At 39.3% G+C, this 22877-nt stretch overlaps 2 protein-coding genes across 5 annotated transcripts; one reads left to right on the top strand and one right to left on the bottom strand.

Moving 5' to 3' along the window:
* Positions 1-1020: 1020 nt before the first annotated feature.
* LOC110802821 (transcription termination factor MTEF18, mitochondrial) lies at positions 1021-4132 on the bottom strand. Its single transcript, XM_022008285.2, has 2 exons — positions 1738-4132; positions 1021-1637 (listed from the first exon to the last, which is right to left on the bottom strand). The coding sequence occupies exon 1, from the start codon at positions 4025-4027 to the stop codon at positions 2327-2329; it is 1701 nt and encodes a 566-aa protein (XP_021863977.1). The 5' UTR covers positions 4028-4132; the 3' UTR covers positions 1021-1637; positions 1738-2326.
* Positions 4133-5065: 933 nt separating this feature from the next.
* LOC110802800 (flowering locus K homology domain-like) lies at positions 5066-22400 on the top strand. 4 transcript variants are annotated; one of them, XR_008928354.1, is made up of 10 exons: positions 5066-5602; positions 6467-6571; positions 7245-7502; positions 17477-17535; positions 17616-17707; positions 17814-17926; positions 19429-19491; positions 19763-19845; positions 21477-21601; positions 22066-22400. XR_008928354.1 is itself a non-coding variant. In XM_022008248.2 (9 exons), exons 1-8 carry the CDS (start codon positions 5138-5140, stop codon positions 19841-19843), a joined length of 1236 nt encoding a protein of 411 aa, XP_021863940.1. In that variant the 5' UTR covers positions 5066-5137; the 3' UTR covers positions 19844-19845; positions 21477-21940. The 4 variants fall into 4 exon arrangements, 2 of the variants coding, with proteins under 2 accessions (XP_021863940.1, XP_021863939.1); XR_002537324.2 differs by having other exon boundaries at positions 5067-5602; positions 21529-21601; XM_022008248.2 differs by lacking the exon at positions 22066-22400 and having other exon boundaries at positions 21477-21940.
* The last annotated feature ends 477 nt before the right edge of the window (positions 22401-22877 follow it).

Below are 22877 nucleotides of genomic sequence, written 5' to 3'. Positions count from 1 at the left end.
TTGTCCGAGAGAGTTTCATATGCTTGATATTCCTGTTCTTTGCCTCGATCAGACCTCTGAGGATTGCGTAGCCTTCCGCTTGCAAAGCCGATGAAGCTCTTATCCTGCCCCCCTGCTAGCGTTATTTGGTCATGCTTAATAATCCAACCCACCGCAGCCACAGAGTCCCCGTTCTTCTTTCGCTTCCATGCACCATCCACCATGAGCTTGAGACATGTGTTGTTGAAATCTCCTATGAGAATCGCAATTGGGTTGGAGAAGTCCTTCTTAGTTGGTTGGTTTTTATTTCCAAGCTTCTCTCTTAACTGTATTGCCTCGTCATTATCCTTCTTCATTTTCAATGTGATTTTGATAATGCTCCTTGAGTTAACCTGACATCGTTTGAAAACCACACTATTTCGGTGTAACTAAATTCCCCATAGAGTGAGAACAAAGCTTGTTGCCCGCGGGCTATTAGGCCCGTCTTCCTTCCACATGTAGTTTAAAAAGTTCATAATCCAATTGTTGATGCTACTGTATGGGACGTCCTGGAGTAGGATCCCAAGATCAGTAGCTTTCTTTCGAGACAATGCAGTCCCTAAAAAGGTGAGTTTCATTATCCACCTCTTTCCCACACAGGTGACACTCTTGTCGTACCATGACACCCCGTCTACAGAGATTAACACCTGACCTTATTAGTAGGAAGCGTTACAATAGGCTTCTAAAGCCATTACCAAACACCCTCCCCCGGGTAGTAGGAAGCCGTTACAATAGGACGAGAATGTAACGGGTTAAATGGTGTTACTCGTACAATAGACCTATTGTAATGGTTTTGGGCCTTATTGTAACGATTTTCGATGTCACAATAGACCTTGAAATCAAGTAGTGAATATAAAACACAACCTAACCTGCTCATGCCATATTTTTCAGTGATTGCAATAATTCTGAGATCTTCATCGAAGAAGAGATTACTACTTATTATTGAGTTAAGACGACTAAGATTAAAGAAAGCACGATGGTTAATCTAGAACGATTGATCCCTTAGACTTATAAAGTTATACATGACCATGCTTAGGAATCTGGATGGCAACTTTGCAAAGATGTTTATGTAATTGTTGTTGGTGATGAAGTTTCTGAAACAACTTCTGACAAGCACATTACAAAAATAGAAAAACTCTAGAATCACTCTTTTAATAGTGCATATAATGCCAGAACCAGGAAGCCTTTGAGGAACTTTGGAGATTCCAGCAAAATCTAAGAAGCACTAACATTATTGAGGAACAAACTCTAATACTTGGTATTATAGTGTTGATAATCAAGCGTAGGACAAAAAGTTGAGGCTAAGCAAAATTTCTGACACTTGGAACAGGAACCGAAAGACTGGAAGTTGTGCACACCATGCGTTAAATGTAGCTTTAGTCAGCAGATCTCCCAAGTTTATTTTACAGCCTTTAATGCCTGAAGTATTCACCTGATGCACCTCCAAATCTTAGTCAACTAACAACCCCTAGCAGCTTCAGCAACTGCATCTTTATCCTGCTCAAAGACGTGTCATGCCTGAACTTTACAGTTAATGGTCCTAATATGATTAATGTCTCCAACCAAACGTAAAAGACATACACACTATTCTGATATGTAGAGGATAACTGTCACGTTTCCTGAAACAGATTTAGATAATGGTTAGTTTTTCAAGCATATTTCCAGTGACATGGAGTGGATGGGAAAGAAGCAGCTATCGTAGAGGGTAATATATATTACTGAAATCATGGTTGAATCCCTTATTAACAAGGAGTTGGGAAGATGTGACAATCAATCTTAATCCCCAACTGAGGCAGTACAATTTCAAAATAGTGGTTAAAATTTGAGCTCATGCAACTTGCATCCTGTTGCTTCAATAACTGCGGCTGATCTTGTCCATAAACAGCAATTTCCACATCGCAACAACCTACTTTGGTATCCAGCAATTCGTTCCAGGACTTTACCAGCCAGGACAGCCTTTGCAGACTGCAAGATGTTCACAGCAAATTTTGAGAGACATGTAACTTCATCGAAACAACAGGCAGAAAAAGGTTTCACGACAGATCTGCCAAATTGAATTGCCACTGATGAAGAAGATAGGCTCTCTGTTAAAGACACAAAATACTAACCCTTGTATGAATCAGGTAACGAAAATAGAACTGAATCTAGAACCAAAGAATTGACCTCCTATTATCTTTAACGTTGGCCAAAAATATTTGTATATATGTTGTGCTAAAGAACAACATGAACCTACAACAATCAAGTCAAGTGCTAAAGAACTTCTCAAGAACTTGCATTCCCCACTATACATTCTAAACTGGAAAGTGTCTTATGATACATTCTTTTGGGACTCACTGGTCTTCTTTTGCTCGCATTGCTCCAACCACAACTGGGGTGCTGTTGGATGTATACAGGCAAGTTGCTCCAAGAAACCTTTCTTACTAATCGCTAAAATCCCAGAAACTGTGTACTTTTTTTTACACCACCCCTGCTTAGTAAGCCACACATGAAATCTGTATCTGGGTTTAATTCGCTTTTCTAGATTATACATAAAATAAGCTGGAAAAGTCTCCACGAACTTCAAAGATAAACCGATTTCTTGGCGAAGGAAGTCAATTTTCTGCTTAAGATTGTCACTATCCTGATTTAGAATTTTAGGTGTGTAAATTATCATCTTGCAGAGTTTGGAGAACTCAATGCCTTCATTTAGTAGGAGATCAAATCGCTCTTGTAAGTCACTACTAGAACCATGCATATCTTTTAAAAGCTTCATGGTGAAACCATTCTCTCCAAATCCAATGCCATGTAAAAAATTCAACTTACATAGTGAATAACCATGTGTTCTTACACCTTTGATGCTCTCCAATTTCTGTAAATAAATCTCGTCTTCACCTTCATCAGAATTACTCAAATCATAATTAGCTAACAACTGATACTCCCCCGACTTCATTCTATGGAAGAACCTTTCATGAAGATCCATGGCTCTAAGAATATGGGGCAAATTACACATCTTGTTCCGATCAAATACATACGAGTATCTCTCCCTAAGGGTTTTAAGTTCTTCCTTCGACAACCCAAAGTGATTCAAAAATCCTGACACAGAAACAACACGATTTTCGATATCGATGCTCAAAATCTCCGGATTGGAAAGAAGCAACAAACCAACATCTGTTTTCCCGACACCCAACTTACAAAAGAACTCCACCTTCTCAACCAAAGCCTTCTCTGAATAATCAGTAAAAACAGCATAACTGTTATCAATCCATTCTGCAACAGTTCCATTTGCAACACCCAGGTCATAAAAAACCCTAAACTTCCTACAAACCTCATACCAAACATCCACATTTCCAACAAAGTAACCCCCCAAATCAAAATCAACAAAAACCCTTTTCAATTCATCCAACAATTCATCAAATTGACCACTTAATCCAACCTCTTCCCCCTTCAATAAATAGGGAAACCCCAAACAAATCCCAGCAGCTTGTTCATTACTAAACCCCATTTCTAACAACCCATTAAACTTGGACCCCAAGAACTTAGGTTCCTTCTCAAAAATCGAAACCTCTGCCACATACAAATCCCCCAATTTATTCCAAGGAACCCCAAATCCAGCAAGAGCACAAGCAACATCTAAAACAGTTGAATCATCAGAGAAAAAATGAACATTTGGCTTCAAAAAATCATTAATTTTACAATAATTAATCCCAATACTCTCATAAAAGAAGCCAAATTCATGAACAGGATTATACCTAAGAAACTTCTGAAAAGTCTTACGGAAATGAACGGCTGAAAAGTGTACCTTAGAAACTAATTCAGTGAGAGAATTAATGGAGTTTTTGCTGATGAACTCGGCATATGAAAAGGGCAGCGCGCTGGTTGTGTGGAGATAGTCTGTGATAATTTCTTGGGCTTCTTTGATTGCTTGTGGGCGATATTTTGTTGGGATTTTGGCGAGGTTTGGGAGATTTGTGTTGGAGCTGAAATGGCGAAGACAAGCTTGGAGAAGAGGATTTGAAGAAGACAGGCGCATTGTGATGGAACATTTGAGAGATTGTTGGGCAACTTAGGCTGTTTTAACCATTCGCTCTTTGCTCTCACTCTGCTTCCAACTTCCAAGTCTACAACTTTAGGTACGGCTGAAATCTATGAGTTACTTTGGTTATGATTAACTTTAATTGATTTTAGTATAATTAGGGATAATTAAGATGCAATTAGTAAAAAATAATGTCATTAGTTGATTAATTTTCCCAAAAATTGATCAACTAATGACAATGTTTTTTACAAAAAATAAGTAACTGACAAACCTACGAATGTACGAAGTATGTAATTATCGACAAATTTTCTTATAGTTATGAGCGATTTTCGGCTTGAATGATTCAATTTATCATGTATTTGTTAAATCTATATTTCTATCATATGACTCTTTATTTGAATTAATTGTCCCTTCAAAAAAAAAGTTCTGAAATATGCTTATTTTTCAATAAATTCACAATCTATAGTCGATGTCAACATTGCTTCAATTTTTCTTTTTCCAGTCCAACACCAAATCGCCAATAGAAATAGCAATTTTACCAGATAATTCGCTATTTGACTTGCCAATTTTGGCATAGTAAATTGCCTTTTCAATTGATGATTTTGCCATGACACATCGTCAGTTTTAGATACTGGCTGAAACAAGTAAAAACTAGTACATCACCATTTGAATTGCTGATTTAGGCCTCTTACCTTATCAACTGAATTAGCGATTTAAAAATAATAATAATTTTTTAAAAAAAAAATGACATGAAACTCGAGGTATGGTATATTATATTTTTTGAAACTTACAGGAGTATTTGGTGCGTTCCGTGAAAACTCAAAGGCATTTCATAAAAAAAAACCGATATATTAATGACATCACTTTCCAACTGCTTTCAACGGAATTTGCATCGGAGTTGGAGTTGTAATTTAAAGTGTGGATTAAGTTTGAGTTTACAAAACTGAAAATTTTGGTAGTAACTCGTAAAATAACAAATTTCTTGGATTGTATTTGACAAATTTTTGTTGACATTATTACTTATATTACTAATACAAATTCCCAATTTTAATTTTGAATCACAATTTACCTTCACCTGCTTTCTCCTTTTGCTAGCAAATCTCAACAATGGCGCAACAAGGACAATACCCAACAATCCCGACCCTTCAACCTTACACTCAACACCACCACCAGTACATCCCTCCACCACATCCGCCGCTTCAACCTCCACACCCCCACCACCAACCCCTAAACATCCCTTACCCCCACCAATACCACCACCACCACCCTCATCAATACGCCGATTATGCCTCTGTTCCTCAGCTTCAACACATGCCTTTGCCCCCAATTCAATACCCCACTTACCCACCACCCCATTACTCCGACCGACTGTCCTCAAAGCGTCCCCGTGAGCCCGTTTCGGACTCGGCCGAGGTGCCGTCCACGAAACGGCAAGCTGTGGGGAATGATATTTTGTTTAGAGTTGTTGTTCCTTCTGGACAAATTGGGAAGGTGATTGGGAAAGGTGGTCATAGGGTTCAGAAGATTAGGGATGATACTAAGTCCACCATCAAGATAGCTGATCCTATTGCTGTGAGTTCTTTTTAGGGGTTTTTCTGTTATTTAATTGTTTTTTGTTGGAGTTACTGACTTATGTATTTTTCTCTTTGGGTATATGATGATATATAGGTTGAAAATTTAAGTTTTGGTAATTTGGGAATGATTGGATTTTCGGGTTTTTGAAATTAGGGGAGTTTGTTCTTCTGTGTTTAATTTATATGGGATTAAGATTGTGTTGGAGTTATTTGCCAAAAAAAAAGGAGATTGTGTTGAAGTTCTTGTTATGTCTAATAAGCATTAGATAGGGGAAGCTGTTGAAGTTACTAAGGGATGACCTGTATGTATAATTTGATTTGATGTTGTGTCTTGTTGAGCTATCACATAACTCAATATGGTGAAGGCTCGAGTTAGTCTTGAGTACAGGAATACATAATTGGTGCTGAACTAGTAAGATGAACATTGGATGAATTTTGGTTGCCAGTTTTATTTGTTTCAGATTTCTGTGTTGGTGGCTTGGTGCTGTTAGGAAGATGAGTTTATCATGTTAAATTGTCAGTAAGTGACTTCCTTTCGAGGACTGCAAGAAATTCTAGTAATTGGGGGTGGTGAAGGAGTGAAGGGCTGATTCTGAAAACATCGATGTTTACATTAATCAGCCTCAGTTTTTTGTTCAAGATTCCTGTGTCGTTAAACTGTGTTGTATATTGCTATATTGGTTGATGTTGAGATTATATGCCAGTATATAACTATATGTAGTGGTTGCTAGTTTGATGCTCCAGTTTAAGCATTTTTTGGCTTGCTTTTGGATATAGCTTGGAGAGAGGAAATAAAAGAGTTCTAATACCCAATAATATGTGAGAATGGCAGCTTGTTGACGTGCTATTATTTTTGTCTCAGCGATACGAGGAACGTGTTATAATTATTAGTTCTAGAGAGAATGAAGCTGGGGGTATCAGTGATGCGGAGAAGGCTTTGCTTCAGATAGCTTCTCTTATCCTTGCGGTAATTAATCCTGTTTTCCTTTCTAACGCTCTTTATTGAAAATAACTTTGTTGTGCAAGTTAGTCAGTATTATAACTTTTGGGGTTTTTATTTGGAGTGCTTGTATAAATGAAATCAACCTTCTATAGACTTTTGTGGTTATTATATTCTTTATGATAAGATTCCTAACGTGATTCATCTTTTGAAACGATTATTATGAGAATAGTGTATGAAAAATTGGTCTTCCAACTTGTGATTTGGTGTGTCTTAAACTTTTTGCTACTGCTTTTTCTGGTTTAATTTTGATATTCATCTTCTCTGGTTTTGTAAACAAAAAAAATCAGATAATGAAGAAATTGTTATGTAATTGTTGGTTGGATCTTGTGAAGCCTGCATTGTTTACAGTATTTGGAACTTGCTTTGCGGTCTTGTACTGTGTCCGGTATCCCATCCCCCATCCCCCATCCCCTAAATTTCTCTTAAACTGACATGCACACATTCACAAGAGAGGGGGAGGTATGAAAATAAATGACTAACAGTTAACAAAAACATAGCATATATGGTGCACTAGAATACCTGTTCCCTTCTTTAGTTTACAAGGAAGTATTAGTTGGTCATACGATGGAGTAAATATTTCTCGTTGTAACAATACCATGGCCTTGAGTATCAAACTGACCTTTTTCTAATCTGACAGGATGATGGAACTAGTGCACCTGCAGTAAGCATTGCTGCTGCAACTGATCCCTATGCTGCTTCTGGCATCAGTGGAGGACATGCAGTTGCAAATTCAGTAAAGCTGTTAATAGCTGGTTCACAAGCGGGTGGCTTGATAGGGGTTTCAGGTCAGAACATTGAAAAGCTTAGAAACTCTTCTGGTGCTACAATTGCAGTTCTTGCGCCTAACCAATTGCCTCTGTGTGCATCTGCTCACGAATCTGATCGCATGGTCCAGGTAAGATGGATGTCATATGTAAGCCTACCATTGCGTGGTTCTATCTTCACTATTAATACTTGGATACTTAGATGGATGTTCTTCCTTGTTCTGGTTTCTTTACAACTTACAAGCGTCTTCTTTTAATCCTGATGTGATATTTTTCTATGAATATAAGGACAAATTATCTGATCCTCTCTTTCTAAGGGGAAATAGGCTTAGAAAGGAATGGCACAGTTTGTAGATCCCGTAATTCTCTGTTTCAAACGTCTGCCAGTTACATGCACATTAGCTTTGTAATGCAATTCATTGCCGTTAGAACTTGTAACCATAGTCCAATAAAAACGTGTATCCTTATTGTGGGTCTATTTTGGATCTCAAATCCCCTGGCCTGTAGATGCAACATTCCCTTTTTTTTGTGGGAGGGGGGGTTGCGAGTGTGTATAATTTTTTACGACGGTTGTGTTTTAATTAGATGTATGCCATGCTATGATTCTATGACCACTTAGGGGGTGTTTGGTTCATCCGTCGGTTTAGAATGATTGATACCTACATACCCATACCTAAACCCGGGTGTTTGGTTCGTCAAACCAGATTTGAAACATAGTTTTCTAATATTTTTATTAAATAAAAAATCCGTCAGACCTTCTCTTCTTCTCCTCCCTCCTAGCTTCCTCCATGAAACATTGTTGCTTCTTCAAAACTCCAACAAAACGTTGTATCTCCAACAAAGACAATTGATGCTTCTTTTAATTACCATCAACACTCGCACTTTAACCTTTAATTGTTGATTTTGTTCTGTAATTTTCAGATCTGGAACTATAATGGTAAAAAACACCACTAGTTGTAGTATCTAAATTGATGATTCCTATAGCATGTAAATGAAGGCATGATACTTATGTATAGGCTGCATACCAAACAGTGAACTCCAAAAAAATGCTAGAGAGAGAGCGAGAGAGCGAGAGAGAGAGAGAGCCCCCACCACAGCCACCGGATCCCGCCAAGGAAGCACAGGTTCAGCTAGCACACTACTCAACCACCATCGACCACCATCCCCACCCTGACCAAATCCAACCCCAAAACCAACCCCAATCCCAAACCCACAAACCAACCTATGCAGAAATGCTACAAAACAAAAACCAGCAGCACACCCAACCGGCCATCAACTCCAACCAACTAATGAACATTGTCTCCACCACCCCTCCACCCAACTATGATGAGAGCACAGAAGCATTCATCAGCTTAAACCAGGAAGATGCGTCAAGAATCTCGGAGAAATGGGTAAGCTCCCTCATTGTGAAGGCAATAGGGAAGTCATTCTCAATTGATTATTTGAAGTCATCCCTTCAAAGAATCTGGAAAATCACCCCACCCCTGCAATTCATAGCACTAGGGAAAGGGTTTTACAATGTCACCATACCCTCGGAGGAGGCAAGAGAAGGTATACTCTCGAAGGGACCGTGGTTTGTTGCAGGCCATATGCTCCTTGTCCAACCTTGGACACCAGGCTTTAAACCATCGGAAGCGATTATTTCAAAAGCCCCAGTTTGGGTCTCGCTACCGGAATTACCAATAGAATTCCACACCAAACCAATCCTGCACCGAATTGCGAATGAAATTGGGGCCTTCATCAAAACAGACATGAATGCAATTGAGCAAAACAGGGTAAGATTTGCCAGAATTCAGATCTTGCTAGACTTGGCAAAACAGAGGAAGGAAGCTGTATGGTTAGGAGCGTTTAAACAAACCATACAGTACGAAGACACACCTAAATTTTGCCACCAATGCAGCTCCATTGGCCATGGAGAAGAAAGGTGCCCCCAGAAAAGAACAAACATGGAGATAACCAAGAACGGCGGGAGTACAGGGGATGCCGATGAGGACAAAAATTTAGGGCAAGACGTGTCACAAGCAGAAAGGGTTGATAGAGAGGAAGAAGGGGAAGGCCCTTGGATCCATGTTTCAAAAAAGGCGACAGCGGGAAGTAAGAAAGGTGAAAGGCAAAAGGCTCCAAGAAACAAGAAAGCTGAGCAGAAGATTGCTGCAGAAGGCAATGTTGGAGAAAAAGGAGGGAAAAGACAAAACCACAACGGACAAAAGAAAAAACCAAATGCTCCAACAGGGAGGTACACAATTTTAGTTCAAAATGTTACTAGCAAACTGTCAGCCCAGTTGAGGAAGAAGGATCTCACCAAAGCCCAAATCAAAAAGCCCAGTTGTGAAATGGACCCAAACACCATTGAAACACAAAAAACCCAAACGGCTAGCATTAATACCTCAACTCCCAATATCAACCCACCGCCACCTAAACCAATTAAAAGCCACCCTTCAAAGATAATCCAAACCGTCCATCTATTCCCCCCTCCCCAGCAAACCACAGCCGCTCGATCGCAACCTTTCACCTTCTCCTCAACAGTAAAACCTAATGAGGTAAATGCCCCCAAACCCATCAACCCCACTATCTCCCCTACCAGAAACACAACTCCTCCCGCTGAAACAAAAAACCACTCAAAACACCCTCAACCCAGCAAGAATGTCGAGCGAAGTGGACACGGAAATGTTCGATCTTGGAAGCGAGTCGGAGGAGGAAACAGACTCCACCAAGCCACCACCATACATCCACAGTTACTTCAAGCGCCGAACCACACCAAACCCCAAATTCCTTCTTCCCTTCCAGCCTCTCCCACTGGAGTACCCATTTCCAATCATCGAACCCACCATAGATCTTTCTCTAACCCACTATGTCTGCAAGGAACCACCGATCCCGACTTTCCCGGAATTCCATATCAACAACATGAGGTTCACCCTCAAACTCTCATCACAATGGATAGATGTCAGCCCTTCGGCGATACGTCAATTCATGCTGGAACCACACTGGCTAGATTTCCCATACCAGGATATGGAAATGTCGCCAAAAAAAGGAGGTATGATGATACCTGTCCATCTGCCGGATCTCAAAACAATCAAAGCCCTTTCCCCTGTTTTGGAGAAATTTCTGCGCTGGTGGATGCTAAGCAAGGAGGCACAGAAGGGGCAGTTCATAGTACCACCAGAGCTGGAATTTATGTGCGACCCAATCCCAGTGCTACCTCAAGTCAGGAGGACTTGGCCGTTGTCAGCAAGGAACCCAATCAAGGGAACCTTTGGGGAGACAACAAATGCACTGATGGTACTTGCGACAACGGAGAAGTTCAACCAAGTGGAAATCAAAGTGATAATAGTGAAGGAGGTGGAAGAAGGGGACTGCGAGATGGAACTGGAGTTCATGGCAAGGAAGGAGACCCTATGGAGCAGGAGGAACAACGAGTTCATACACAAGATAGACCCTCTGACCAACAGGAAGTTCAAGGAGTTCTCCAGAACTCGGAAAACACCTGATCCCATGATAATAGTTGCTTGGAACTGCAGAGGAATTGCCCGCCGGGGATTCCAATCCAATATCCGCCATCTCTTTAAAGAGCACCTTCCCCAAATCCTAATACTAACTGAAACCAAAACCAGCCCCAAAAACACTGCAAGAATCATGAAGAAAACTCCCTTTGAAAAGTATGTGCTAGCTGAACCCTATGGCCTCGCTGGTGGGATCATAGTTATGTGGAACCCTGACTTCATCAACTTTCAGATGATTGGAAGGGATCTGCATACTATTCATGGTATTGTGGAGGTAAACACTTCCCCCCCTTTTAGTTTTTGCTTATCTGCTGTGTATGCTAGTACCAAGTACAAAAGTAGATTAGAAACTTGGCATGACCTAATAGACATGTCTAAACAAATAACAGTTCCTTGGGTAGTAATGGGAGATTTTAATGAAGTCACTTGTCAATCAGAGAAACTGGGGGGCAATTTGATCAAACAGCATAGGGCAGATAGATATTCTGATGCCATGAATGAATGTGGGCTAGTTGATGCTGGCTGTGTGGGTAGCAGGTTTACCTGGTTTAATAAACAGAAAGATAAACCCATTTACCAAAGACTTGATAGGGCTTGGGTAAATATGCACTGGCTTAATCTGTTTCCTAACTCTACTGTAATTACTTTGCCTAGAGAAGCTTCTGACCATAATCCAATTAAGCTAATAACGGAAAATATTGGTTTGCAAAATCATGGTCACCAAAATGTTTTCAAAATGGAACCTTTATGGTATGCTGAACCAGGTTTCTCAACCATGGTGGATGAAAACCTAAATGCTGATAATTCTGACTTGGTTAGTAAACTCAATAATATCTCCAAAACCATGTCTTCTTGGGTTAAGGACAATATAGGAAATATTTTCAAAAAAAGGAAAGTCTTGTGTGCTAGAATCATGGGTATCCAACGAGCTCTAGAACACAAGCCAACCAATAAGCACCTCTTGGACTTAAATGAGGACCTCTCTAATGAGCTAGGTCTCATTTATGAGCAAGAGGAAGCCTTCTGGATGGCTAGGGCTAGAACTAGTTGGATTGAAAATGGGGACAAAAACACTAGCTATTTCCAGAAGTCTGTCATCATAAGAAGAAGAAGGAATAAAATCACTAGCCTTAGGTCAGAAGTGGGTCAGGATATCCAAGGGAAAGATCTAGTGCCCCATATTGCCAGCTACTTTTCCACCCTCTTCACCTCTGAACAGACCATTCCCCCCTGTGAAAACCACCACTACTCCAATGAAATCAGTATTGACCATGCCACCAATATTGAAGAAGTTGGGAGAGCTGTGTTTGACCTAGGTTCCCTTAAGGCCCCAGGTATAGATGGCCTTCATGCCCACTTCTACCAACAACACTGGGGTGTTTTGTGGAAAGACCTATATAAGTATGTGGATAATGTACTGCAGACCAAAACCTTTCCCCAGTCCATCAATGATACCACTATCTGCATTATACCCAAGACTGCCCTACCAGAGTCCATAAAGCAATTTAGGCCCATAAGCCTGTGTAATGCCAGCTATAAAATAGTGTCAAAAATTTTAGTCAACAGGATCAGACCTCTTTTGAAGGACATCATCTCCCCAAATCAGAATAGTTTCCTTCCTGGAAGGGGCTGTGAAGTTAATTACATTGCAGCTTCTGAAATCTTACACTCCATGAAAACCAAAAAAGGGAAGTTTGGGTGGTTTGCTCTTAAGATAGATCTTGAAAAAGCTTATGATAGGCTGGAGTGGAACTTCATTAGGCTCTGTTTAGCAAGGAAAGGCTTTGATAAAAATTCCACAGACCTCATTCTTAATTGCATTGCCTCTCCTGCAACATCTATCATTGTAAATGGAAAGCCCTCCCCCTCCTTTAAAACCACTAGAGGAATCAGACAAGGAGACCCAATATCCCCATATGTTTTCATTATTTGCATGGAGTACTTAGCTGATATGATTAGTGAGGCTGCCTCTAAGGAAAACTGGAAACCCTTCTACTTGAAGAGAAATGGCATCCCCATCACCCATTTGATGTTTGCAGATGATCTGCTTCTGTTTGGAGATACTTCTGCCAAAACTCTCAGTGGCATGAAGGAGGTCCTTAGGAACTTCTGGGACTGCTCTGGCCAAAAAATGAATAACTCTAAGAGCAAGATCTATTTTTCCAAACACACCCCCCAAAACCAAAAAGATCTATTCTGTAACACTCTAGAGGTACAACCAAGCCCTGACTTAGGAACATACCTAGGGTTCCCCTTGACAGACAAAAGGCCAACCAAGAACCAAACTTTAGACATTTGCAGGAAAATTAAGAGCAAACTGGCCTCCTGGAAGGCTAAATGCCTCAGCAAAGCTGGTAGGTTAGTACTTATAAAGTCCACCTTGACCACCATAGCAAATTACTCTATGCAAATTCTGTACTTACCAAAGAAAACCCTCCAGACTATTGACCAAGCTTGTGCTAATTTCCTATGGGATTCAGAACCCCAGAAAAAGAAAACCCACCTTGTAGCTTGGCTCAAGGCCTGTGGACCATTGGAAGTAGGAGGGCTTAGTGTTAGATCAGCTGTAATGATGAATAAAGTGCTAATGACTAAACTCTGCTGGAAATTTAACACAGGGGAAAACCTAGCCAGTAGCCTAATCAAGGAAAAGTATGTTGATAATAGACCCTACCCTGCCCCTTTCTCAAAAGGGTCTCATATTTGGCAAAATGTTGGAAAGGGGTGGAACATGTACAAGGACCTTACTGCTTGGTGTATAGGGGATGGAACCCAGATCAACCTTTGGCTAGATAATTGGACAGGAAAAGGTTCACTTAGATCTTTAATACAAGGACCCCTAACCAGAGATGAATTTGCACACACTGTTAGTGACATTAGGAGGGATGGCCATTGGAACTTAAGCTGCATTTCCTTCACCCTACCCACTGACTTAATCCAATGGATTCAAGCCATTCCCATCCCTCAGTTTGGTGAGGATGCCCCCTTCTGCTCTCTATCAAAAGGGCTCCACTTTGACTCAAAAACAGCTTACAACACCATTTGGAACACCCACTTCCCTGACACAGACTCAAGTGATAAATGGAGTTGCATTTGGAAAGCTAGATGCCCACCTAAACTGAAAATATTCCTTTGGCTTATTCTTTGGGGAAGACTCCCAACTGCATCCCACCTATCCAGTAGACAGATTATCCCTAATGGAAATTGCCAGTTTTGTCCTAATACCCAGGAAGACATGGTACACTTGTTTTTAAACTGCCCCAGAGCTACTGAATTTTGGAGTAATATTGAGTTTCAACCCAAGTATAACCATCTCCACTCTGATGTTGAAAATTGGTTCCTAGATAACTTGAATGATACTGGGCTATCCCAGGTTTTGAACACTACAAACCAAACAGTTTTCATCTTTTGCCTTTGGAGAATATGGAATAGAAGGAACTTATGGATTTTTCAAAAAGAAAACAAAAATATTCAGTCTTGGTGTCACCAAACTCTATGGTTAGCAAAAGAGCATGGAAATATAGAGAGTAAAGGAACACAACAGATTAAGCCAGTGCATTTGGACCCCCCTAGTCCCTCAAATTACTTTGTTAAATGCGATGCATCTTTCTGTTCCTCCACTCTCCTTGCCTCCTATGCAGCAATTTGCAGGAATGAAGATCACACATTCATGGCTGGAATAGCTGGAACCTTCACCAGTACCTCAGCTGCTGCTGCAGAAACTCAATCTATCCTTATAGCTAGCTCATGGGTCATCATCAAAGCATGGCAGAATGTGACTATATTTACAGATTGCAAATCAGCAGCAGAACACCTAAACAATGACAACCCTCCAATTTCTTGGCTGTCTAACCTATATGCTAAATGCAGGGAGTTGCAAAGAACCCACGGGAGCCTCTGGGTGAAATTCAGAAGAAGGGAGCACATCATGGAAGCAGACTACGTGGCAAGGAAGGCCAAGGACAGGCTGAGTCTGTTGGATCAAGGCAGTGATTTAGAACCCCCCCCCAGTTTAACTACTGATATCTCATCAAACAATGACACTAATTTTTTGGGAGCATGTTTGCTTCAAAGTAATTGGGCGATATGTGCCTGTATTTTGACCTCCACACGGAGTGGAGTTTAGCTGAAAACTTATTATGTATGTGCACTCTAATATTTAAGTAATCAAGTAACTCATTTTCACCAAAAAAAAAAAAAATGATACTTATGTATCAATGTATGTTCCTTTTTTTGTTCTAGACATGGTAACTGCCACGGTGATGATATGGGAATGATGTTCATCTTCCATTTTTTCCTTTTTTTTGGTTGATGGGGTTGAATCGGTTGATAGAGGTGCAAGAGGAAGCCAAAGAGCAATAGATAATTTTTTGGTTTTTAATTTATGTTTTTCTGCGTTATTTAAGTTTGATTCCAAATTCATGGTTTTGGCTCATACGAGTCACACCAACCGGCCACCCCCTCCTAAAGGTATGAGAACCCAACCTGAGGGTTTGAAGGGCGGGTCCCACAGATATAAGATTTAAAAAAAATATTGAACCTAACATCAAGAATGGGTTTGGTTAATTCCAAACCCATACCTGATTCCAGAAGCCGCTGAACCAAACACCTCCCTTATAGGGTCAAGTCAGATAGCTTGCACTACTGCCTTCAATAAAGAGGTAGCTTATGCTACTTTTATGAATTTGATATGTACTCAGTATTATTTAGTTTGTTCAGTTGTGTTTGGAGTTAGTCCAATGAAAATTGGAACATATGTTGACATCATGTATATCTTTCTCATTGATTTGTGACTAACCTAGTACAGAAGGATACAAGACAGTAGTTTAAATGATTTTCTGGTAACCATACGTGGGGATTTCCAGTGCTTTCAAGAAGTATGAACTTGGTGTCAACCCTTTCAATCCAACGAAGTTCCTCCCGCTCCCAGTCTCCCTCCCACCCTGTTGTCTTCCCTTCATTTCCCTGCCCCATCTTCCTTCCCTCCCCCCTCCCCCATCCCTCTTCCCTTCCCTCTCCCTTCTTCCCTTCCCTTCCCTTCCCTTCCCTCCTCCCTCCCACCTCCTGCCCTTCCCGCCCTTTCCTTCCCAATTATTAATGCAGTTCCCTTTAGCACACTTCCCTTCACCTGCCCTTTGGCCTTTTGTGTGGAACTGACAAATATGTAAACTAATGATTGGTAGGTTGGCACCAGGACAGAGGAATAAGGAAATACAGGTTATCTGGGAGGCTTTCCTTGATTGTTCTCATTTGCGTCAGTCTGGCATTGAGTATGGATCAGTTTTCTCTTATGTTTATTATCGCCTCTTTTTCTATTACCCCTATTGTGCCTCTAGTTTTTCTGTTTCGACAATGGACGGGGAAGCTAATGAGCAGACTTTGCTGTGTGGAGGCTCAAGAGCTCAGTAATTGGTCTATATGTTGGGGAAATCTTGCTCCCTATTTGACCTCATTAATAGATTGTACAAGGAAAACATAAATTAGCTCTGAGCCTATCATTAAGTGTGTATTAAAGCACTAATAGTAACTAAGCTATGAGGTTATTTGCTCAATGTGTGAACACCAGAAAAGGTCTACAGTCACATTCACCTGCATAAAAATTACAAACATCCACTTGTAATGGCAGAGTTCCCCATCTTATGTGCAAATATTACAATAACCACCGTATATTAATTGGTTTTTAGGAGATCTAAACGTTAAGTCGTAAATAACCATATCTGACCAATTTTAGTTTTTGACTAGTGAAGGTATCTTGTTTCAAAATGATTTTTAGTAAAAATTATCTCTGTAATAGTAATTAGTGCAAGAAAAAAGTACCAAAGGAGAGACTACAGGGTGTCTAAATGACTCCTAGAGCAGAAACACTATATGCATTTATGCACATAATTAACCAAATCTGTCCTTTTTATGCTCTCTTTTTTATTGTTCGAAAAATCAGGATCATCTATGATATTACATAATACTCCCTCCGTCCCGGAATACTTGAAACGCTTTCCTTATCGGGCCGTCCCAGATTACTTGAAACGCTTCTAAAAATGGAAACTTTACATAATATTTTATTATTTTCTCACCTTACCTAAGGGCCCACCAACAACCTTACTACCCAAATAAACATTAAAAAGTTCATGACCCCCAACCACATCCCACTATCTATATTAAAAAAATACCCCACCACTAACTACCTTTCAATTAAATAAGAAGTCAATTATAATGAATTAAACTCCGTGCCGGTCAAACGGTTTCAAGTATTCCGGGACGGAGGGAGTAGTCTCAAGAGAGAAGAAAATGGTAATCTGGAATTGTTATGATATGTGATGTGAAGGTTCAAAGTATGCACTTGTGAATCAATTCTGGGACCAAAATGAGCATACTAACAATAGTCAAACCATTAAAGTAACTAAAATAGCCCAGGTTTGATTCCTGTACAATATATATCATCTTCGTCTATGTTGTTTTTTGTATGAGAATCTTTTATAATGACATGCTTCCACCATCTGGCATTGTGGGGTGGTTTGATCATATGGGTGGGAATCTTGGACACTCCATCGCATGCTTTGTGTTTGCTCCTTATTCTGAGAAGTGATCCTTGTCAATGGCGATATCAGATATCAGGTGAAGTCCCAGCTGTAATGAAAGCCGTAGAGGAGATTGGTGTTGAACTTAGGTAATTATACTTTCTGGACTCACTAGCTTGAGCTCCATTATCCGCCGCCTTCTCGGGTTCATATGTTGTCTTTTTATCAGGCAAAACCCACCCAAGCAAGTAATTTCAATCAGCCCAACATACAACCTGAGCATTGCACGAGCAGCACAGAATTATATGGACCCAAACGCTGGTAAATTTTCTTTTATAAGCTTTATTGTTTACAGCTGTTTTAGTCTGCTGTTATTTCTATTATTTTTCTTACAATAAAATCATTCTAAGGAGAATATATTTTGCAGCTGAATATGTGACATTGGATATGGTAATCTCGGAAACAATGGTGGGAGGCTTGATTGGCAGAGCTGGTTCCAACATTTCGAGGATTAGAACTGAATCTGGTGCAATGATTAAGGTCTGTCTTGGGAAGATCGATGTTGTGAATTCTACAATTTACTGTCTTATTTGTTACATTAGTCATGTTTTGGGGGTTAATGAATGATTTTCTGATTTTATCTACACCAAAATACTTCTGCAAATTCTATGTTAAGATGGGTATGTATAATAAGATGCTCAGCATCATTCCATATCCCTTGGATAAATCACACCCTGTAGATTGTAAAAGTTTACTCATATCTTAGTATACTTTGTTTCTACTTATTGTTTTATACAAGGAACAAAGTACTAGGCTAAAGAGTACCCAGCAAGCTTAAAGAAGAAATAGCTGATCCAATAAAAAGCATCATAGTCTATCCTTAGTCGTAGGTCTCAACTTGGATAGGCTAGCAAGAACCCCACCACAATCATGTGCGTCAAGCAACCAGTAAGCATAAAACATCTAGTACTGCCTTCAGATGTTCAACTCGGGATAAAAATTCCATTTTCTGCCCTTATTCTAAATCTGACAGGTTGTACATCTCTTGAAGATATCCAGCAAATATTTTTTCCTATAATTTGAATGTTTGACGCCTCTGTTGATCTTCCTTGATATCTTCCTATATTCCTCGCCAACCCTGAAGTTTAAGTGGCAGCAGCAGACACAATCCTAACCGAATCAGCTTGTGAATATTGCCCGGACATTTTGCTATTTACTACATTCTTTTTCCTATGGTAGAATATGCCTATGAAGACACTGGTGCTGGAGTGAGCCTGATTTCCCTAATATTGAAATTTCTATTTCATAGAGGCAAAGAAGATGCGCTGAGCAGATGCAAATAGGGGGTTAAAAGAGAAACAATATGGAAATATAGAGTGGAACAATTGAAGGGGAATTCTGAAATACTGTAGTCAATCTGTAATGGATTGCAAAACCATGAAGACACAACTTAACTTTCTGTACCATGTAGATACCATGTTAGGTGTGTGCTGCTTGCGTCTTGTTCTTTTTCCCGAGGGAAGTAGTATATTTTGTCACCTGCGGTTTATTTGGATAATTCAAATTCCTTTTTCTTAGTTGATACTCCTGAATCAGCCCACAATTCTACTTTTTTTTTTTAGTTTCATATTGTTTTTCACTATAGATTAGTAGCTTACTGTTGCAATGTGACTTTTAATACTAATGCAAATATGCACTAACAAACGATTATAAATCACTGTGCATAATTTTATAAGACACTTGTTAAGTAATGGAGGTAGTACCATCTCTAAGAAGTAAGAACTGAAATTTGTATTGGTCTTTCACATCTTACATGTCAATATGGAGATTCTACTCCATTAATTAATGTATCCGAGATGCCCATATTTTTAAGTCTTCATATGATTTCCACCATGTCATCTCACTATTCTCCTGGGGACTTGCAATGTGCGTATTTATTGACCTTTTGCTATGCATGATGCTTTCTGGTCCTTTTCCAGATCTGAAAGCTGATTAATACACATTGTTATCTAACATGATGCTCATTCTGTTTCAACTTTCAGGTATTTGGTGGAAAAGGGGAGAATAAACATAGGCAGATCCAACTTATTGGCTCAGCTCAGCAGGTAAGCCTTCATTTTGTTTACCTTCTGATCTGGGTGTCGGAAAGTGAATTGCAGATCTAATACTTGTATTCTTCTTTTAAACCAACTGAGGAAGTACCATATAAATATACACAATCTGTTTAGCAAGAATTTGGTGTTAGAGGCAAAAGTACATATATTTTATCTAGATGATGGTGAAGTTGGATTACCTGCACTGCACAGCTGCACTATGTTCCTCAAGGTTGTACTTCTGATAGAGTGACTTGCTTTTAATGTTTATGTCCCTCTACAGGTAGCCTTGGCAAAACAGAGAGTTGATGAATACATTTATACTCAACTGACGCAACAACCTGCTGCTGAGCAGTCAGTTTAAAGGTCCATCTTCCTTACTCTTCTATCATCTGCCGTCTACTTTATGCTTTAAGGTGTGATTACTTCTGTAGCGGTTATTACATGGCAATAGTAATTCATCAAGGTTTTCAATTATGTGTATCAGAAACAATTATTTTAATGTTATTCAAGTTAGATTGTTCTTTAGTACAATCTACTCCCTCCATCGGAGTTAAAAGTGACATATACTATTTTTTGTAATCTGGAAAATGTTTTTACCTCCTCTAAGATTGGTGGTTGGCCGATTAGATGTTCTAATAGGCGCTTACTCGAAATAAGTGATAGATAACACAATGATTATAAAGGCCTTTTTAAAATAATGTACTCCATATGTGCGTAGGGGTTGGGAGACTTGGGACAACTTTAGTGATAACTAATTCTGGATAAAGGGAGTAATTCACAACTCACAAGGGAAGAAGACGATTTTGCGCCTGCTTTAACCTGCCTTTTCCTGTTAAGACTTGATTCTCGACAATTGAGAGTCTTGAGACAATTTGGCATCATAACGTAGATGACCATTTTAAGAGAAAAAGAGGGTTCTTGACAGTTACTCCGTAAGACTTAAGTGTATCAATTCGTTTTGGCTAATCATTAATTTCAGCCAGTTTATGCTTATAGAAACCATAGATCCGCAGAGAATGTGTCATAGTTGATAAATTTTGATGGTAAGTATTGAACTGCATTTGAGCATTAGCATCCAAAAAAAACTGGGTTTGGCCCAAGCCAAAAAAGGACTGGTATCAAACCGGTCTTATATCTGTAGTATCTGCGGAACTTAAGTTTTTTTTTCCTTTTGACCAAAAAGATCCTGTTGGAATCTGCAAGAACTACCACGCCATCTGTCTTGTGTTCTAGGGCTTGTTAGATTGAAGCTGGTGACCATTTTAAAGTTTCAGAAGAAAAATCAGACTACTCCTGAAGTGTATCCGAACTTCTATTGGCGTGCATGCGAATATGCTACAACATTGAAAACTGACGGGAATGTAGGGGAAATACACAAGATTTTGTTGCATAAATTGATAAATAAAGTGTGCCTTTTTCTTGAACATAATTAAGGTAGAGATGTAGGCTATTAGTTTGCAATATAGGTAGTACAAAAGAGAGAAATCTCTTGAGAATCTCAGATCTATGATTAGTTAGGCTATTGACCGTGTGCCGTCCCTAGCCACACTGGTTAGAATATGAATGCATTAAGAGGTTGGTTGCTTTGTGATATGATGCTTCTTTGTTACATGGACTCGGATTTTAAGAAGTTTGAAGATTTTGTTTTTATCTTAGATGAGTTGGGGTTGCTTTCAGAATAATTTAGAACCCTTGAATAGTTTGATTTCCTCTTCCCCTTTCTTCAGTGAAATGATTAATAAATCACAGAAAATTATGTCATACATTGTCTACTCTGAGGAATATGTTCTTTTTCGAAATTGATATATAACTTGTACAAACTGTTGGTTGGTATTGCTGTAATCTGGTTTCTGGTATCTGATAATTCCGGTGCATGACTATGCTGTTTTGTGCATGCACAACTGTAAGACAAACTGTTGTGTTGGTATTGCTGCAATCTGGTTTCTGGTATCTGATAATTCCGTTGCATGACTATGCTGTTTTGCGCATTGCAGCTCTCTTACCTCAAACTTTATCATTGAGAAACTTGGGTTTCCCGTCTTGCAGATTGCCACAGTGAAGATGAAGTTTGTCGCTTGCCATAGCTAATGCTTCTACCCACTTGCTTCTCGTGTGAAAGGTAACTTAGGAGTGTGTTTTTTTGGTATAAATATGAGCAGCAACCTCTATACTTTGAGGGGCAAGCAAAAAGGATCACATTCGACAGCCATGCTTTATCTTTGTTACTGGTTTTATTTTTTACTTTCTCCTGGTTTAAATTTTAATTAATAGGTTATGTTTCTACTTTATGAAAAACGATGTGGTATTTGCATAGTTGATGTATTGGATATTGACATTTAGACCTGGTGTATGTACTAGAGACGTGCTCGTTTGGATTACAGTAATAGATACTCCACAAACAAACTCTCAGTTCCGACTTTTGGAAGTTTTTGTGATGATATTTTATTTACTCGTAGAATTTGAATTTAGTTTACAAAATTACAAATGCAAAATGGCTCAGTAGATGAAATTCTGATGTCTATAGCAGTCTTCTGAAAATATACAGATTATTTATGTACTATCGCGCATAAATGTGTAATACAGGCTTAGCAGTTTAGAACAATTGATGATGGGTGAGCCGGTAGCATCTTCAAGCGGACGTTACCTGCAAATACGGAGTAAGATATAACAGGACACGGCTTTTGGCACGTCCAATATCAAGTATTCTCCAAGTACTGTATGTCAAAATGTCTGAAAAATACAGTAGCCAGTGGCTCTGCTAGTTAATTGCAATTTGATGCTAGTTATTAGTGGTTATAAAACAAGTATGTGATGCAAAACAAACTTATATGTTAAACAATTGGGATTAGCCTATGAGATGTTGCACATTTTGGATTTTAAAAAAGCTACTTGAACCTCTAATGATTACAGTTGAACGACTTCCGATCTTGAATGTATATAAGGCTCGTTTAATTGTGTGTATCAAGCTCGATTTTGGCTCATTCAAACTCCAAATGTAAACAAGTTTGTTGATGAATAAAGCTCTAACAAGAATTTTCAAATTAGCTTGAATATTAAATGTACAATATAGGCAAACGAAGAGGCGATGAAACACTGTACACGTACAGTAAATCATGAAACACCGTTAACACAAAGAGGCAAAGCAATGAGGTGTAAATATCAGAGTCCAGCTGATTGTGACGCTCTTACAGTGTTTTTCATTAAATTTCCAAACTTTTATGTAAGATTGTCTTACAGAAACGTTAAAAAAGAATCCTTTGATGGTATCCTCATTTGTCGCGCTGTCGAGTATTTTTTTCTGTTTTATTTTTCTGTTTTATTTTTCTTATACAAACCTCAACAAACTCTCTTCTACCTCTTTACTCTCGTACCGTAAATCTTTGTACTTACAATAA

Source organism: Spinacia oleracea, chromosome 2, assembly GCF_020520425.1.
Source record: "Spinacia oleracea cultivar Varoflay chromosome 2, BTI_SOV_V1, whole genome shotgun sequence".
Lineage (NCBI taxonomy): Eukaryota > Viridiplantae > Streptophyta > Magnoliopsida > Caryophyllales > Amaranthaceae > Spinacia > Spinacia oleracea.
Note: the sequence above shows the minus strand (reverse complement) of the source record. Positions and strands in the feature narration are given on the sequence as shown.